This window comes from Megalobrama amblycephala, linkage group LG7 (assembly GCF_018812025.1).
Source record: "Megalobrama amblycephala isolate DHTTF-2021 linkage group LG7, ASM1881202v1, whole genome shotgun sequence".
Lineage (NCBI taxonomy): Eukaryota > Metazoa > Chordata > Actinopteri > Cypriniformes > Xenocyprididae > Megalobrama > Megalobrama amblycephala.
In genome coordinates, this window is record NC_063050.1 from 3,682,083 (window position 1) to 3,700,475 (window position 18,393).

Sequence of the window (18,393 nt, forward strand, 5' to 3'; positions counted from 1 at the left end):
CTTCTTCAGTCACCATAGAGAATGTGTATAAAAATCATCTGGTTGTTGGCACAGCTTAGGTTTGCAAAGTCGCTTCTGAACAAACCACAAGACTCCTAGAACAATGTCCTATGGACAGCCAAAACCAATCTGGAGATGTTTAGTCAGCAGTGCCAACTTTGGTGAAAACCAAACACAGCATATCAGCAAAAACGCCTCATACCAAAGGTCAAGCATGCTGGAGGAGGGCTGATGATTTTTGGCTTGTTTTGTAGCCAGAGGAACTGGACAGCCATTGAGTCGACCATTAACTCCTATTCTAGAGTCAAATGTGAGACCATTCGTCTGACAGCTAAAGATTGGCCAAAATTGGGTCATGCAACTGGACGATGATCTGAAGATTACCAGCAAATCTCCACCAGAATGGCTGAAAAAGAAAAGAATCAAGGTGATGCACTGGCCCAGTGAAGTCCAGACCTCATCCCGACTGAAACGCTGTGGCAAGAGCTGTGAATAGACAAATGCCCACAAACTTCAATAATTTAAAACAATTTTGTAAAGAAGAGTGGGCCAAAATTCCTCCAGAATGATGTGAGAGACTGATAAAGTCATACATAAAATCATTACTTCAACACAGCAAAATCTCCAGAGTTAAATCAACTCTGCTCAGAGTACATATGGCCCCTCTCTAAATATTGTTAAAATAACACTGAAGCAGGGTTAAAGTTAATGAGATAATTAAACAATTAATTAAGTGGTGATTGTGCATTAGTGATGAACACCTGCTGTTAACAAGCAGAATCACTGAAGAGAAACTACAACTGACTTCAGTCACAGCCTTATTAATTGCTTTATTATCTCATTAACTTTAACTCTGCTTCAGTGTTACTTTAACACTATTTAGAGAGGGACCATATGTACTCTGAGCAGAGTTGATTTAACTCTGGAGATTTTACTGTGAAGTTATTGATGCTTAAAATGTATCTACAGGCAATTGAATCATAGGGTGTCCTAACTTTGTCACCCATGGTTTTACCATCTTGGCTTTATTTTTGGTAAATCTATCACAAGAAATCCTGAAGTATGTAATCTAACCTGTGTAGAAAAAAGACATCTACATTAAATTCAATCCCAGCTCATTTCATTATTTCAACATTACAAACCTATAAAATCCACTCCCAAACTTACACAAATCTCTTCCTCTGTTCGACTGCAGCAACAGCACATGTTCTCTCTGTCTCACATGTTTTTGTTTCTCTGAAAGCGTTTAAATCACTTTAATGTGTTCATGAGCAGTGATTCATTTCAAACTTTCTGTTTTCATTCTCATCAACAATAGTGAATGAAGCCTGTGATATGAGTTGATTTTAGTTGTATTTATATATTTGAAATATAAATGAATTAAATATTTTTTTGTTCCTTTTTATAGCTTTTTGGGTCCCACTTTATATTAAGTGGCCTTAACTACTATGTACTTACATTTAAATTAATCATTTGATACAATGCACTTATTGTGTACATACATGTTTTTACATTGTACTTACATTTTAAAAACACCTGCATGTAATTACATCTGTAATTAATTTCTGTAATTACATTTATAATTACACTGTTGACCCATCCCTTACACCTTACCCCTACCCTTAAACCTACCCATACCACCAAAGCTTTCCCTAACCTTACCCGTATCCACCTCAATATCAGCAAAAGTGTTTTGCAATTCAATATGAACCCAATAAGTACACTGTACTTATTTTTTGATGTAAGTACATAGTACTTAAGGCCACTTAATATAAAGTGGGACCGCTTTTTGTAACTCAATGATCAGGTTTAGCGATTCTCGGATTATAATTCTGTTGGACTGCAGATGAGAAATAACACCAGGGGTAGGTGAACACAGATGGAGAACGGTGAGTATCACACAAAGGAAGGTAATAAATGTTAGTAACACATCAGACATATTAGCAGTCCTGGTTGTAAACAGTGAGACCAGACAATGGATGTTTAAGGTGCTGGCTTATATGGAGAGCAGCTGGATGGTGGAGTGTGATCAGGTGGTAGCCAGAGAGGATTATGGGAAATGTAGTGTGCTGTGGTGACTGCAGATCCTGACAAGCAGATCTATGCTTCTGATCTATTATGCAGAGAAACTCATGCACAAAATAGAGGAAAGCACCACATTTGTTACAGTATTAGAGATAATGAATCATTGCTCCACCAGCGTTGTAAACACAATACTGTTATTTTTTGTCAGTTGACAACAAACTGAAAAATATACTTTTTACTAAGAATGTTTTGACACTTGAGACGTTTTAAACATATGGGCCCTGATGTAAAAAGTGACATGAAATGTTTTGTTTTTTCCAACTCTTGCCTGTTTTAGTGTTAAAACAAACAACTCTTTATTATAGTCTTTCAATGACAAGTATTGGTAAGATTCAAATCACCCTCCATTTTTTGTTTTACTTCTTTACTAAACAAGCTCTTTGGCATAAACCCACAAAGCCAGAGAACCAATGTGATCCACTTCCATTTTTATCTTCCCAGAATTGTGTTATTCGTAATCACCATTGAAAAGTTTTAAGGTATTCCTCAGCTTCTTCACGAGAAAGCTTCTCTTCATTTGAACGGTTTAGCTTTGTTTTTGTAAATATTTCACAAGAACTTGGTTTAAGCCTTTCTTTAGGGAAGGTAAGAACCTCTTTGACATGAAAGGCAAGACTAACCTGATCCCACACATAATACTCACTGTCTTTTATTTCAAGTTTTCGAAAGAAAGCCTGGTTTCCATTGATCACCTGTTGGTATTGGTGATTTCTACAAATGGCTTGTGCTCTCCAGATGATTTGATTTCCATCATAAGAAACCAACGGGCTGGATGTAAGCAGTGGATATTTACTAAACTTCTCATTATTCTGAGGGCTGTGAACGAGAACAACATACTCAATCAACTTATTGAACAGTTTGGTCCCATATACCCTGAGAACCGGCTCTTCACCCTCACACATCTGCTTCTTGTAGGCCTTCATCAGTTCAGTCAGAGGAAGTGTGAAGCAGAAGTTGCTATAGTGTGAGTTTTCATTATCGAATGATGGTGATGAGGTGAAATAATTCAAGAACGGCTGCTGAGCTGCAGCTTCTTCTTTGCTTCTCTCTGGGAACAAACTCTCGAGGAAACGCTCCTCAGCGGCTCTTACATCTGCTTCATTGATTTTCAGGCTCCACCATGAAAATGAATCTTCATCAAGACCCTTGAAACCTTCAGAGTTCAAGATCTGTGGAAGTCCTGTCTTGTTAGTGGCATGAGCCACTTCTGTGATGTGAAATTCAACAGGAGTCGGATAATCTGGGATGTCTTTTTTTGAAATGTATTCCTTATAAATATCTTCTTCTTTTATCTCATCGGTCTGTTTCAGATCATCTATGATGATGTGTTGTTGCTGTAATAATATCTCTTCTGATCCTCTAGAATTTATTGTCTTTATCACGTTCACCTGGGAAAATAAAGTTTATTACTAATTACTAAAGGCATGTGTGTTATAACAATACATCAAATTAGGATTCAATTTTCTTATATTTGTTGGTTTGTTACATCAATGATTAAGGCGAATTGTCCAGTAATAATCGAATCACGTCACGTCCTGTTTGTTGCTGCCGCGTTGTTTGAGCTAGAGCTCCGTCGAGCTGATTCCTAATTGTTTGTTTTTGCCTCGTAAAATCTAACTTATAATCTATCACTCTTTCTTTTTCGGTGGGGGAACACATCCCAAACATTATTTTATATAAAAAACATTTGGATTACCTTGATATCGCTAGTTTTATCCGACTTCCCGAACTTTCGCTACTAGCTTTAGCCCGTTAGCATTAGCGGCGTGCCACGCCCACGCTACGCTAGCGTTTGTACTCTTCTCTCTCACAATATTATTGTTTCATCTAAGTTACTCTAATGGCGAGTGTATTGGATGTTTCTCTACCTTTGTGTGCAGGTGAGGACACGTTTGAGCTGCATGCGGTGCAGTTGGAACTGGAGGCCGTGGAGCGGCAGATCCGGATCCTTCTCGAGAAGCAGGCCGAGCTACGCGAGCGGCAGACAGCGCTGGAAACTTCTCGCGCTGACGCTCACCAACCCTCGGTAAGTTTGCAGCGCGATATTAACACTCCTGCTTCCTCTACGCCGTGTGTTTCTCTGCACAGGGCCCGAGCACCAAGAACGCGTTCATCCCAGCCCTCGTTCACTCCGGCGCCGTCACACCAGGGACCTTGGGTGCTTCAGCAGCGGAAGACGCGAGCCAGGCCTCGGACCAGGACCTCTCCTCCGCCGCCCCCGGTCTTCGACGTCTCGACACGGAACCGCTTCTCCCCTCTTCGCGAGGCAGAACGCGACGCCGTGGTCATCGGAGACTCCATCGTCCGCCACGTCCACGCTACCACAGCCAAAGGTAAGGTGCGCAGTCACTGTTTTCCTGGTGCTCGTGTTCTCGATGTCTCTGCGCAGATTCCCGCGATCCTCAACGGTGCTGAGACCATCGGAGCTGTAGTGCTGCACGCGGGGGTGAACGACACCAGGCTGCGGCAGACGGAGGTGCTGAAGCAGGACTTCAGAAGCCTGATCGAGACGGTACGAGCCACATCGCCCGCGACGAGGATCATCATGTCCGGACCGCTTCCGACGTACCGACGAGGACATGAAAGGTTCAGTAGATTATTTGCTTTAAATGAATGGTTGATGTCTTGGTGTAATGAACAGAAGCTGCTCTTTGTAAATAATTGGAATCTTTTCTGGGAGCGTCCTAGGCTCTTCCGTGCTGATGGCCTGCACCCCAGCAGCATCGGAGCTGATCTTCTGTCAGAGAACATCTCCAAGACGCTTCGCACCATATGACTAGTAAGTCAAACCTCAAATCACAGCCTGTGTTCTGCCCACTTCATTGATAGAAATGTGAGTGTAGTACAGTCTATAGAAACTGTGTCTATTCCCCGAATAGTGAGGTTTAACAATAAAAATAAAGGATCTAGAAAAAACCTAATCGTGATCAAACCAGATTTTTGTAAAATTACTGAACAAAAACAATCTCTAAAACTAGGGCTACTAAACATTAGATCGCTGACACCTAAAGCAGTTATCATAAATGAAATTATCACGGATAATAGTCTTGATGTAATTTGCCTTACTGAAACATGGCTTAAAGCAAATGATTATTTTGGTCTTAATGAGTCTTGTCCTCCTGGCTATCGTTATAATAATAAATGCCGCCTGATTGGCCGTGGCGGTGGTGTAGCAACAATCTATAGAGAGATACTTAATGTTACTCAGAGAACAAACTACAGGTTTAATTCATTTGAAATTCTTATGCTAAATGTTACACTCTCAGATATAAGTAAAAAGTCGCTACTATCTCTTGCTTTGGCTACCATTTATAGACCTCCAGGGCCTTATGCTGATTTCCTAAAAGAGTTTGCAGACTTTCTCTCAGACCTATTGGTCAACGTTGATAAAGCGCTGATTGTTGGAGATTTTAACATTCATGTAGACAATACAAATGATACGTTAGGGGCTGCGTTTACAGATTTACTAAACTCATTTGGGGTCGAACAAAACGTCACTGGACCCACTCACCGTCTTAATCATACTCTAGATTTAATTATATCACATGGAATAAATCCTACTGATATAGAAATTCTACCGCAAAGTGATGACGTCTCTGATCACTACCTTGTAACATGCGTACTGCATACTGATGATATTTGTCAAATTGCGCCACGATATCGACTAGGCAGAACAATTCTCCCGACAACTATAGATAAATTCACAAATAATCTGCCTGATCTGTCTCAGCTGCTCATCGTACCCAAACACGCAAATGATCTTGAGGAAATGACTAGCAGTATGTGCACCATTTTTACTAGTACATTAGATACTGTTGCACCGATGAGATTAAAAAAGGTTAGAGAGAAAAATACTGTTCCATGGTACAACAGTATTACTCGCGCTATGAAAAGAGAAACTCGTAATCTAGAACGCAAATGGAGACAAACTCGTTTAGAGGTCTTTAGAATCGCATGGAAAGACAGTTCGTCCCGCTATAGAAAGACTCTAAAAGCAGCCAGGGCTGAGCATCTTCGCAAACTTATAGAGAATAACCAAAACAATCCACGGTTCTTATTTAGTACAGTAGCTAGATTAACAAATAAACAGACATCACCAGAACAAAATGTTTCATTACAGTTTAGTAGTGATGACTTTATGAATTTCTTTAATGAAAAAATCGAAAGTATCAGAAATAAAATTGTAAATGTACAACCTTTGACAGAGTTTTATGATTCAGCCTCAATTATCGCCCCTCAAGAACAGTTGCAGTGCTTTACAACTATAGGACAGGAAGAGCTAAATAAACTTATTACTGCGTCTAAACCAACAACATGTTTATTAGATCCAATACCCACTAAACTACTGAAAGAACTGTTACCTGTAGCAGAAGAACCTCTTCTCAATATTATCAACTCGTCTTTATCTCTAGGTCACGTCCCACGATCGTTCAAGCTAGCAGTTATTAAGCCTCTCATTAAGAAACCACAATTAGATCCAAACGTATTAGCAAATTACAGACCCATCTCAAATCTTCCATTTATGTCTAAAATACTAGAAAAAGTGGTGTCGGCCCAATTGTGCTCCTTCTTGCAAAAAAACTCTATCTATGAAAAATTCCAGTCAGGATTCAGATCTCATCATAGCACAGAAACTGCGCTCGTTAAAATTACAAACGACTTGCTTCTAGCTTCTGACCAAGGCTGTGTCTCAATACTAGTGTTACTTGATCTCAGTGCTGCGTTTGACACTATAGATCATATAATACTCTTAGATCGACTACAAAATTACACTGGTATTCAGGGACAGGCATTACGGTGGTTTAAGTCGTACCTATCAGACCGTCACAATTTTATATATATAAACGGGGAAAAATCTAAGATAACGATAGTAAACTATGGAGTGCCGCAAGGATCAGTGTTAGGCCCTCTGCTATTTTCAATTTACATGCTGCCACTCGGCAATATTATAAGAAAACATGGAATTAGTTTCCACTGCTATGCCGATGATACTCAATTATATATTTCATCACGACCAGATGAAATCTCTAAATTATCCAATCTGACAGAGTGTGTTAAAGAAGTAAAACATTGGATGACTAGTAATTTTCTTCTATTAAATTCAGATAAGACTGAAGTATTACTTATTGGACCAAAAACCTGTACACAGAATCTCTCAGACTACAATCTGCATTTAGAAGGATGTGCTGTTACTCCATCCTCGACAGTTAAAGACCTGGGTGTTATATTAGACAGCAACTTGTCCTTTGAAAATCATATTTCATATGTTACAAAAACAGCCTTCTTTCACCTCAGAAACATTGCTAAAATACGGAATATGTTATCTATTTCTGATGCAGAAAAGTTAGTTCATGCTTTCATGACGTCTCGACTAGATTACTGTAATGCATTATTAGCTGGTTGTCCTGCTTCCTCAATAAACAAGCTACAATTAGTACAAAATGCAGCTGCTAGAGTTCTTACCAGGTCAAGAAAATATGATCATATAACACCAATTTTATCATCTCTACACTGGTTACCTATTAAGTTCCGTATCAATTATAAAGTATTGCTAATGACCTATAAGGCTCTAAATGGTTTAGCTCCTGTGTACTTAACTGATCTTCTATCACCCTACAATCCTTCACGCTCTCTAAGGTCCCAAAACTCTGGACTTCTGGTTGTACCTAGGATAGCTAAGTCCACTAAAGGAGGGAGAGCATTTTCACATTTGGCTCCAAAACTCTGGAATAGCCTTCCTGATAATGTTAGGGGCTCAGACTCGCTCACCCAGTTTAAATCTAGATTAAAGACGCATCTCTTTAGCCAAGCATTCACATAATGCATCTCATACCAGATCAACTGCACATGACTATCTTTGCTTAATGTTATGAACAGCAGCTACGCTAATTATTCTCCTTTTGCTTTTCTGTTTTACCTCGGGACACCCGCCCTGAGGTGACTAGAGAGTACATCAGCTTCAGTTTGGATCCAGCCTCTTAAGAAGACCTCAGATGACCATCACCTGTGAAGAGACGGCGCCAGCTCCTGCGAGGACTTCAGAAGACGCAATCATCTGGATCAACATTCACATTGCACAATCTCTATATCCTAATTTATTGTTAATGTAATTCATTTTCCAGGAGCTCTTTGCTTCTACCTTCAGTTAAACTGCTAACAGTGATTGTAATTAATTACCTAAAGTATATTATTTGCTAACTACATTCTTTAAATTGTAATGTTGACATCCATTTTCTGTAAAGCTGCTTTGAAATGATATGTATCGTGAAAAGCGCTATACAAATAAATTTGAATTGAATTGAATTGAATTTGAATTAATAAGATCTAAACAATCTGCAAACATTTCTATAAATGAAGCAGCATGATTATTTTGCCATTTGTGTATCTAGTGTAAAAATAGCATGTACAAAATATTACAGAAGCCATTATGTAGTCGTAGACTGCTGTCAAAGTACATCGTTTTTCTTTACCTCTAACAATTTAGAAAAAAATGCATTAAAACAGTTTTCTTATTGCTGTAAAATTATGACTTCTGTGTAGAGTATGTTCTATGTTTTACAGTTGGTCCTATAATACTATACTACTGTAAATTGTTCTAGGAGTTTGATGTCAAATGCCTACTTACTGTGTTTGCCATTTCATGAGGTTTAAGCTTTCGAGTGAAGTGTGATGTTCTTCTGCTGTGTGTTGTGATGACTGTGAGATCCTCTGCAGGAGTTTAAAGGATTTCCCTCTGAAGACTGACACACCCATGAGGGCTTTTTCTTCAGAAATGAAACTTATCTTCTTTAACTAATCTTACGTAATCACACAAGAAACATCTTAGTTGTTAGTTTGAAACAAATAAAAGCAAACATGATAAAAAGTTAAAGAAAAATAATGTATCACCAAACAAGCTCAACAGAATGTAAGTAACAGGCAAAATCAGTTCATCTTAATCAAAGTGCTTTTTTTTTCCTCTATGCACATGTGAAAGGATATTTAGGGCTCCACTTTCTCTAACTCAGAAACACTTTTCTTGTGTAGATGCAAAACATCATGCATGGTCTGTAACTGTGATTTCTTAGCACAGTCTATTTTAATGTTTCAAAATTGTGCTGAATGATCTTCCAGGTTTAAAGGAATGCTATTTTCCATTATATAAGCTGTGTGTATTTTACTCTGAACACTTCTTTGTGTCTGCTGAGTTCTTCCCATGATCATTCAGCACAATTTTGATGACGTATGAAAACTGCTGAAGTTAATTTAACAGCATTTCCTAACAGAATAGTTTCAGTTGTCAGTAAATACGATATGGCATTAGAACATGCTCTTGATTTGTAAGCTACTGTAGGAACAGAATGTTTAGAGATCATCTATATTTAGAATTCAACGTAACATTTTAGTTAATAATGACAAACATAAAAAAAATGGATGTAATCTTTGTAAATAATTAACCAACATGTTTACTGTACTGTATGACAGTGCCAAGTGCCCTTCGCACAACACTTTATTACTATTCACTTCCTTTATCTTCAGTCACCATAGAGAATGTGTATAAAAATCATCTGGTCCTTGGCAGGTCATAATATTTGGGAAATAAAACCTCAGATGAACAACAACACTTGACCTATCACACCATGTCAATATTTGTTTAGGAAAAATAAAGCCAAAATAGAAAAGCCATATGTGACAAATTAAGGACACCCTCACTGTGTTACAGTACAGAAGGGACGGAGGCAGACATAAAACAAACAGGTAAGTTTATTGATGCCAGCAGAGTGTGAACGGCAGTGCAGGTGATGAAAGGTGAAGAATGGTAGTGATATCTTGCTGATGCTTGCAGGAGTGAAGATACTGGTCGCGCTGGGGACTTGGAACACAGGAGACTGGAGACACTCACACACGAGGAGGAACACAGGAGGTAAACTGGAAACATTGAAGACAGGTAAGTAGATTGTCTGGAGTCCTTGAGGTAAGCATATAAGTTAGTAAGTTTACAACGAGACCGGACAGTGAGTGTGTGTGAGTGTTGGCTTTTTGTAGTGCTGGTGATAGCTGTGATAATGATATGCAGGTGGTGGTGATTAGTACTCGGGAGATGGAGTGCTCTGGGATTGAGTGAGGGTGGAGCCTGGCGTGTCTGTTACAGTACCCCCCCTCCCACGGCCCGCTCCTGAGCTGGCGTGGAATGTCTCTAGAAGATTGGGGTCGAGGATGTCATTTCTAGGAACCCACGAGCGCTCTTCGGGACCATAGCCTTCCCAGTCCACTAAGTATTCAAGTAGACCAACACGGCGGGAGTCCAAGATCTCACGCACTTCATAGGCAGCTCTGTCGTCCAGGATGAGTGGGAGGGGAGGGGAGGTGGCTGCCACGTCAGGCTCTGTGGAGGAAGAGACAGAGGGATGGTGAGGCTTCAACAATGACACATGAAATGTAGGGTGAATCTTGTACTGTGGTGGGAGTTGGAGTTGGAATGTGATCGGGTTGATCTGCCGAGTGATGGTGAACGGGCCAATGAACCTGGGACTCAGCTTCTTGCAGGGCAGACGCAACCTGATGTCCCAGGTCGACAGCCAGACCTTCTGTCCCAGTTGATAGGAGGGAGCCTCAGAGCGCCGAAGGTCTGCTGTCGCCCTGCGTCTGCGCAGTGCCCTCTGCAGCTGGTGGTGAGCTGAGTCTTCAATGTCTTCAGGGATTCCATAGTATCGGAAAACATGGTTAAACATAAGTTCAGCTGTTTCCATAGCGGTGGGTAGACCTCTCAGGGGGATCAGACGACAGGATTTGGAGAAGTGGTCTACTACCACCAGGATGCACGTGTGACCGTCAGAGGCTGGCAGGTCTGTGATAAAATCCACTCCCAGGTTTGACCAGGGCCGCTCAGGAACGGGCAGAGGATTCAGCTTGCCGGCTGGGAGATGACGAGGACTTTTGGAGATGACACACTCCATCTCCCTGCGAGAGGGTCTCATTGGCCCCTGGGTGGCCAGTGCCAAGTGACGAGTGTGCAGCGTGAATAAGTGGAGTGCGTCGTCTTCGGGTGAGGTATTGCAAGCCTTGAGGGCAACCCGGCGGAGTGTTGGTGGAGGCATTGGAGGAGGGAATAGTTTCTTCCGACCAGGAGATGGGGCTCACGAAAATGGTCTCTGGGAGAATGGGATCTGGTTCTTCATCTTTCTCCTCCGGAGCATGGAGACGGGATAAGGCGTCCGCCTTGATATTCTTGGAACCAGGTCGATAGGAGATTGTGAAATCGAATCTGGAGAAGAGCATGGCCCACCGTGCTTGCCGGGGATTGAGTCTCTTGGCAGCCTTCAAGTATTCCAAGTTTTTGTGGTCTGTTAGTACCAGGAAGGAATGTTTGGCTCCCTCCAACCAATGCCTCCACTCTTCCAACACAAGCTTCACGGCCAGGAGCTCGCGGTCACCGATGTCGTAGTTGACCTCCGCCGGGTTGAGCTTGCGGGAGAAGAAAGCACATGGGTGTAGTCTACTTGGTGTCCCCTGCTGCTGAGATAGCACCGCTCCCACTCCGGTGGTGGAGGCGTCCACCTCCACGACGAAAGGGAGTTCTGGGTTAGGATGGACGAGGAGGGGAGCGGTGGTGAAGGTGGTCTTGAGGGCTTCAAAGGCGTTGGTGGCGGAGAGATCCCAGGACAGAGACTTGGGCTGTTTGCGAAGCAGGTTGGTGAGTGGACATACAATGGAGCTGTAATTCTTGATGAAACGATGGTAAAAGTTGGCAAAACTTAGGAAGCGTTGGAGTTCTTTGACGGTGGATGGTGTGGGACTTGATAGCTTCCACCTTCCCCTCGTCAATCCGGATGCCACTGTGATCGATGATGTAACCGAGGAAATGGACAGAGGGTTGGTGAAATGAACACTTTTCTGCTTTGAGGAAGAGATCAAACTGTCGTAGGCGTTGGAGGACCTCCGCAACGTGTCGGCGATGTTCGGCCAGGCTCCAGGAGTAGATGAGGATGTCGTCTATGTAAACCAGGACAAACCGATGGAGAAACTCCCAGAGCACCTCATGGATGAAATCCTGGAATACGGAGGGGGTGTTGACCAGGCCGTACGGCATTACCGGGTATTCGTAGTGGCCGGTGGGCGTGACGAAGGCAGTCTTCCACTCGTCCCCCTCGCGTATCCGGATGAGGTTGTACGCGCTGCGGAGGTCCAGCTTGGTGAACACAGTGGCACCACGGAGATGTTCTAGGGCAGCTGGGACGAGAGGAAGGGGATACCGGAACTTTACAGTGATCTTGTTTAGTGAACAATAGTCAATACAGGGCCGCAAACCTCCGTCCTTCTTCGCCACGAAGAAAAAGCTCGAAGCAGCAGGGGAAGTAGACGGGCGGATGTAACCCTGGTTGAGCGCCTCTTTGATGTAATCCTCCATGGCCTTCTCCTCCGCCACTGACAGGGGGTAGATTCTTCCCCTGGGCACTGGCTCACCCAGTAGCAGATCGATGGCACAGTCCCATGGGCTGCTGACCCTGAATCGAGGAGCGCCACCACTGGAAGAGACACATCAGCAGCAGTAAGGTTTACAACAGTCGTGAGTGGTTTCATCTTCTTAATAGAGGGAATGATGGCACTCACCGTTGGACGAGGAGGATGAATCAGCCCATTTTAACGCTTTACTTTGAAGGTGAGAGATGATGAACGCTATTTTGGCTATTTTGAGGTGCGGCTGCATTCCCAGGGCCAGCTCAAATTGCAGGAGGAAACCGCTGAAGGAGCGGGAGCGGGGGTGACAGGAGCGACTGGCAGTGATGGTGGTGCTGGTTGATTGGTGAGGGCTTGACGGAGAGCGTCCACGAGCTCTTGGAAGGGATCCGGGCGACTCATACTGGCATCCACTGTTTGGTCCGGTCTTCTGTTACAGTACAGAAGGGACGGAGGCAGATATAAAACAAACAGGTAAGTTTATTGATGTCAGCAGAGTGTGAACGGCAGTGCAGGTGATGAAAGGTGAAGAATGGTAGTGATATCTTGCTGATGCTTGCAGGAGTGAAGAGACTGGATCACGTTGGAGACTTGGAACACAGGAGACTTTAGACACTCACACACACGAGGAGGAACACAGGAGGTAAACTGGAAACACCCTCAAAAACCCCAGGCACTCCTTTGTTAGCCTGTCTTCCATGCATGCCACCTCATGAGCCACCACAGACTTTAAAATGGCCGCCTCTCCCCTCTTACACAGAGGCCTTTCACAATAAGAGTCCTTCCTTTCCACATCACATTCCCTGCCCCACAGATAATGTCAAATAGTTACAGACAAATAGTTTACCAAAAATATAAACAAATAAATAATCATCAAAACATGAAAACATTAATTGGAAAATGTTTTCTCTTTTATGGAGGTATCACAACACAGGAGATGGAGAACGGTGAGTATCACACAAAGGAAGGTAATAAATGTTAGTAACACATCAGACATATTAGCAGTCCTGGTTGTAAACAGTGAGACCAGACAATGGATGTTTAAGGTGCTGGCTTATATGGAGAGCAGCTGGATGGTGGAGTGTGATCAGGTGGTAGCCAGAGAGGATTATGGGAAATGTAGTGTGCTGTGGTGACTGCAGATCCTGACAAGCAGATCTATGCTTCTGATCTATTATGCAGAGAAACTCATGCACAAAATAGAGGAAAGCACCACATTTGTTACAGTATTAGAGATAATGAATCATTGCTCCACCAGCGTTGTAAACACAATACTGTTATTTTTTGTCAGTTGACAACAAACTGAAAAATATATTTTTTACTAAGAATGTTTTGACACTTGAGACGTTTTAAACATATGGGCCCTGATGTAAAAAGTGATATGAATTATTATTTTTTTTTTTTTCCAACTGCCTGTTTTAGTGTTAAAACAAACAACTCTTTATTATAATCTTTCAATGACAAGTATTGGTAAGATTCAAATCACCCTCCATTTTTTTTTTTTTTTTTTTTTTTTTTTTTTTTTACTTCTTTACTAAACAAGCTCTTTGGCAAAACCCCACAAAGCCAGAGAACCAATGTGATCCACTTCCATTTTTATCTTCCCAGAATTGTGTTATTCGTAATCACCATTGAAAAGTTTTAAGGTATTCCTCTGCTTCTTCACGAGAAAGCTTCTCTTCATTTGAACGTTTTAGTTTTGTTTTTGTAAATATTTCACAAGTACTTGGTTTAACCCTCTGGAGTCTGAGGCTGATTTGGGGCCTGGAGAAGTTTTGACATGCCCTGACATTTGTGCTTTTTTCAGTTGTTCATAAACATATTAATGGAAAAAGTGTCATTACACTGTATTCAGCACAAACTAGGCTACCATAATATGTGAGGAACATGTACGTACATGTTTGTGTTTTTGAAGGAATAACATTTATGCGTGGTTATTGAAAAAACAAAAAACTTAAGTCACTGAAATAAGGCCAAAAAAAGTATAGTAAATCTGTGTTTACAAGACGTTTGGGTATTGGAGGTTGTAAACTAGAGTTTTTGCTTCAAAATTATGTAAAAATTATGCTGCCTACTCCTTCATATAAAACAATATATTGATTTAGTTTTTGTAAGACACTCTTTGCCAAGAAACACAGTATGCGAGGAGGCGTGAATCACCACTGAATAATGGGCCATTCTCACCTGAGAAGACAAAAGAATTGGATAGTAATGAGCTGAAATGACTTGCATATTAATGAGGCATTTCAGTCAGGTAGGCTGTGAAAAAAACCTTCTGTGATGTCTCAAGCTCATCATGATATATGAAACATACAGAAAAATATTATTACAATATAAAGTAATGGTTTTATATTATACTTTAAAATATAATGTATTTCTGTGATGCAAAGAGTCTGAATATAGGCTTTTAGTTTAAAAGCATGCACATTTGGAGAAATATTGGATTCTCATATGCTTATGTCAATTTTCTATACAGAGGAGTTATATTTATTTAAAATTCATTATCATTACTATGAGCGCTGGTGTTTTCAATTCATCCTTGAAGTCGGAGGGCGCTCTGTGCATTTTTAGTCCACAAATTCATCTAAAAGAAGAAGAGGCTATTCCATGAATGGAGTTTCCAATTCATACAGCAGCCGGAGGGCGCTAAAGAAACAAAAACTCATCTAGAATTCATCTATAGAAGAAAAGAAAACAGGAACTAACTGTGGGTGCTTCTCAATATCCCTCCTCGTCTCCTCGCTCCTCTGTCCTCCATCCTATGACCCGGAAAACGATCGAGCTCAGCCATCTTGAAGGACATCTCAATTCTCTAATTGCACCGCGAGGAGGCGAGGATCGAGGAGTGAGGAGTGAGGAGGCTTTCTGAGGAGTTATGAGCGAGGATACACAGGTGCATCCTTTGCGGAAGTCTTTCTCGTCGAGAAACCTGACGCACGCATACATTCTCCTCCCCCTTCATATCTGTCACAATAATTTAAATGTATGCTTTACTTTTACAGTTTAAATAAACTTTATACCTCATATATTTCAACGGGGCATCTTGCTTTATTAATATTTATTATAATGTTTTAAATAACCAAACTTTAACTACATATGGGTAGATCCCTCGAGCGCAGCTGATGACGGTTTGAAGTGACGTTAAAGGGAGCGAGGATATATCATTTCACTTGATTCAATTCCTCCGTCCTCACATCTTTTCCTTGCATCCTTCCCTCGCATCCTGAAGGGGTGGAGCTAAGACGCGAGGAAAGGAAGCGAGGAAAGGAAACAAGGATGCACAAATAAGAATTGAGAAGCACCCTCTATGTCTTCTAGAGCTCCCTAACCATGACTTTTACATCCAGATAACACATTTCATAACACAGAACACTTTTCAAGACAATAAATACACGATTGAGATGATGAATGCATGTATTGCCTCTGAATTTGCGTCTGAATAGCGCTGGCTCCGTGGGCGTGGCCGCATTAGCGGATAATGAGCTGAATCACGGACTTCTGACATGGCTCTCTTTTCATACAGATTACATAAACACAGAAGGTTTGTTTTCGATTTGACTTACATGATTTAAAACCTGACATCTTAACGTTTTTTTAGACATAAGTTTAATTTTTCTGTGATTAGTATTCACTAAGTTACAGTTCATTTTCTGAGAACTATCGGATTGGACTTCGTTCAGAGGGAGAGGAGAAATCACGCATCATGTTAGTTTTCTTTATTTTACAAAAAGCACAACATTGTGTTTTTACTCTGGGTGTATACAAATAAAAGAAGATATTCTATAGTTTCAACTGATATATTACTTATGTCTCTATGACAAAAAATGACGTATTAGTATTTTAAGTCTGTTTTGCTGTAATGTGAAAAAAAACCTGCAAAACGCGCCGGCGCGTTTTCAGACCTCAGAGTGTTAAGCCTTTCTTTAGGGAAGGTAAGAACCTCTTTAACATGAAAGGCAAGACTAACCTGATCCCACACATAATACTCACTGTCTTTTATTTCAAGTTTTCGAAAGAAAGCCTGGTTTCCATTGATCACCTGTTGGTATTGGTGATTTCTACAAATGGCTTGTGCTCTCCAGATGATTTGATTTCCATCATAAGAAACCAATGGGCTGGATGTAAGCAGTGGATATTTACTAAACTTCTCATTATTCTGAGGGCTGTGAACGAGAACAACATACTCAATCAACTTATTCAACAGTTTGGTCCCATATACCCTGAGAACCGGCTCTTCACCCTCACACTTCTGCTTCTTGTAGGCCTCCATCAGTTCAGTCAGAGGAAGTGTGAAGCAGAAGTTGCTATAGTGTGAGTTTTCATTATCAAATGCTGGTGATGTGGTGAATTCACTCATGAACGGCTGCTGAACAGCTCTTTCTTCTTCGGTTCTCTCTGGGAACAAACTCTCGAGGAAACGCTCCTCAGCGGCTCTTACATCTGCTTCATTGATCTTCAGGCTCCACCATGAAAATGAATCTTCATCAAGACCCTTGAAACCTTCTGAGTTCAAGATCTCTGGAAGTCCTGTCTTGTTAGTGGCATGAGCCACTTCTGTGATGTGAAATTCAACAGGAGTCGGATAATCTGGGATGTCTTTTTTTTAAATGTATTCCTTATAAATATCTTCTTCTTGTATCTCATCTGTCTGTTTCAGATCATCTATGATGATGTGTTGTTGCTGTAATAATATCTCTTCTGATCTTCTAGAATTTATTGTGTTTATCATGCTCACCTGGGAAAATAAAGTTTATTACTAGTTACTAAAGGCATGTGTGTTATAATAATACATCAAATTAGGATTCAATTTTCTTATATTTGTTGGTTTGTTACATCAATGATTAAGGTGAATTGTCTAAACAGTAATATGGTCTAAACAATCTGCAAACATTTCTATAAATGAAGCAGCATGATTATTTTGCCATTTTTGTATCTAGTGTAAAAATAGCATGTAAATAATGCATCATATTTACTGTAAATTGAAGAAATTATGTAGTCATAGACTGCTGGCAAATTAATAAAGTTTATTATTATTATTACATAATTTTTCATTATCTCTAACAGTTTAGAAAAATTGCATTAAAACAGTTTTCTTATTGCTGTAAAATTATGACTTCTGTGTAGAGCATGTTCAATGTTTTACAGTTGGTCCTATAATACTATACTACTGTAAATTGTGCTAGGAGTTTGATGTCAAATGTAAAGAATTACCTACTTACTGTGTTTGCCATTTCATGAGGTTTATGGTTTCAACAAATGTGTGATGTTCTTCTGTCTTGTGATGACTGTGAGATCCTCTGCTGGGTTTTAAAGGCTTTCTCTGTCACACCTATTAGGGTGGAGCTTTCAGTTTAGAAATGTGTCTTACATAATCAGGAAACTTTTTAAATAATTTCTCTTGTTAACTGGTTGCAGATAAATACAAAAAGATAAAGAGAGCAAATAAAGCAAAATGATGTGTCATGCTGCTGGCTGTGGTAGATTCGCCTATCGTTTATCTTACACACACATTAAACACAGCGTTTGTGTCGTGTATTTAAAGACTCAGCTGTTAAACAGTACCTGTTTCTATTGGCAGGTGGGACTGTTGTCAGATGGCAAACTTAAAGGAAAAACAGCCACTGAACCCCTGTCTTTCATTAATTATTAGAAGAGCTAAACAAATCATCTCAAAACAGGAAAAAAGCCAAATGACTGATATCAAAGCAGAATGATTGCTTTTATTTTTTCAAATGACACTGATTTAGATTAAATAGTTGTATTCTGCATATGTGTGTGTTGATCAATGGTTTGATTAGACCATTGTTCAATGGTCAGTATTCAGTATTAATTATGATTCTAATGCAGTGTTCCAGTGAAAGTGATGTAGTT

The 18,393-nt window shown here is 40.7% G+C and overlaps 1 protein-coding gene across 1 annotated transcript; it reads left to right on the top strand.

The window, feature by feature from the left end:
* Nucleotides 1-3,926: 3,926 nt before the first annotated feature.
* LOC125271142 lies at nt 3,927-5,719 on the top strand. Its single transcript, XM_048195131.1, has 2 exons — nt 3,927-4,111; nt 4,174-5,719. Exons 1-2 carry the CDS (start codon nt 3,942-3,944, stop codon nt 4,859-4,861), a joined length of 858 nt encoding a protein of 285 aa, XP_048051088.1. The 5' UTR covers nt 3,927-3,941; the 3' UTR covers nt 4,862-5,719.
* The last annotated feature ends 12,674 nt before the right edge of the window (nt 5,720-18,393 follow it).

Excerpts from the sequence above, each read along its gene's own strand:
- LOC125271142 (XM_048195131.1), top strand. The coding sequence starts at position 3,942 with ATGTTTCTCTACCTTTGTGTGCAGGTGAGGACACGTTTGAGCTGCATG. Across the intron at positions 4,112-4,173 it reads CTGACGCTCACCAACCCTCG|GGCCCGAGCACCAAGAACGC; the intron begins GTAAGTTTGCAG and ends TTCTCTGCACAG.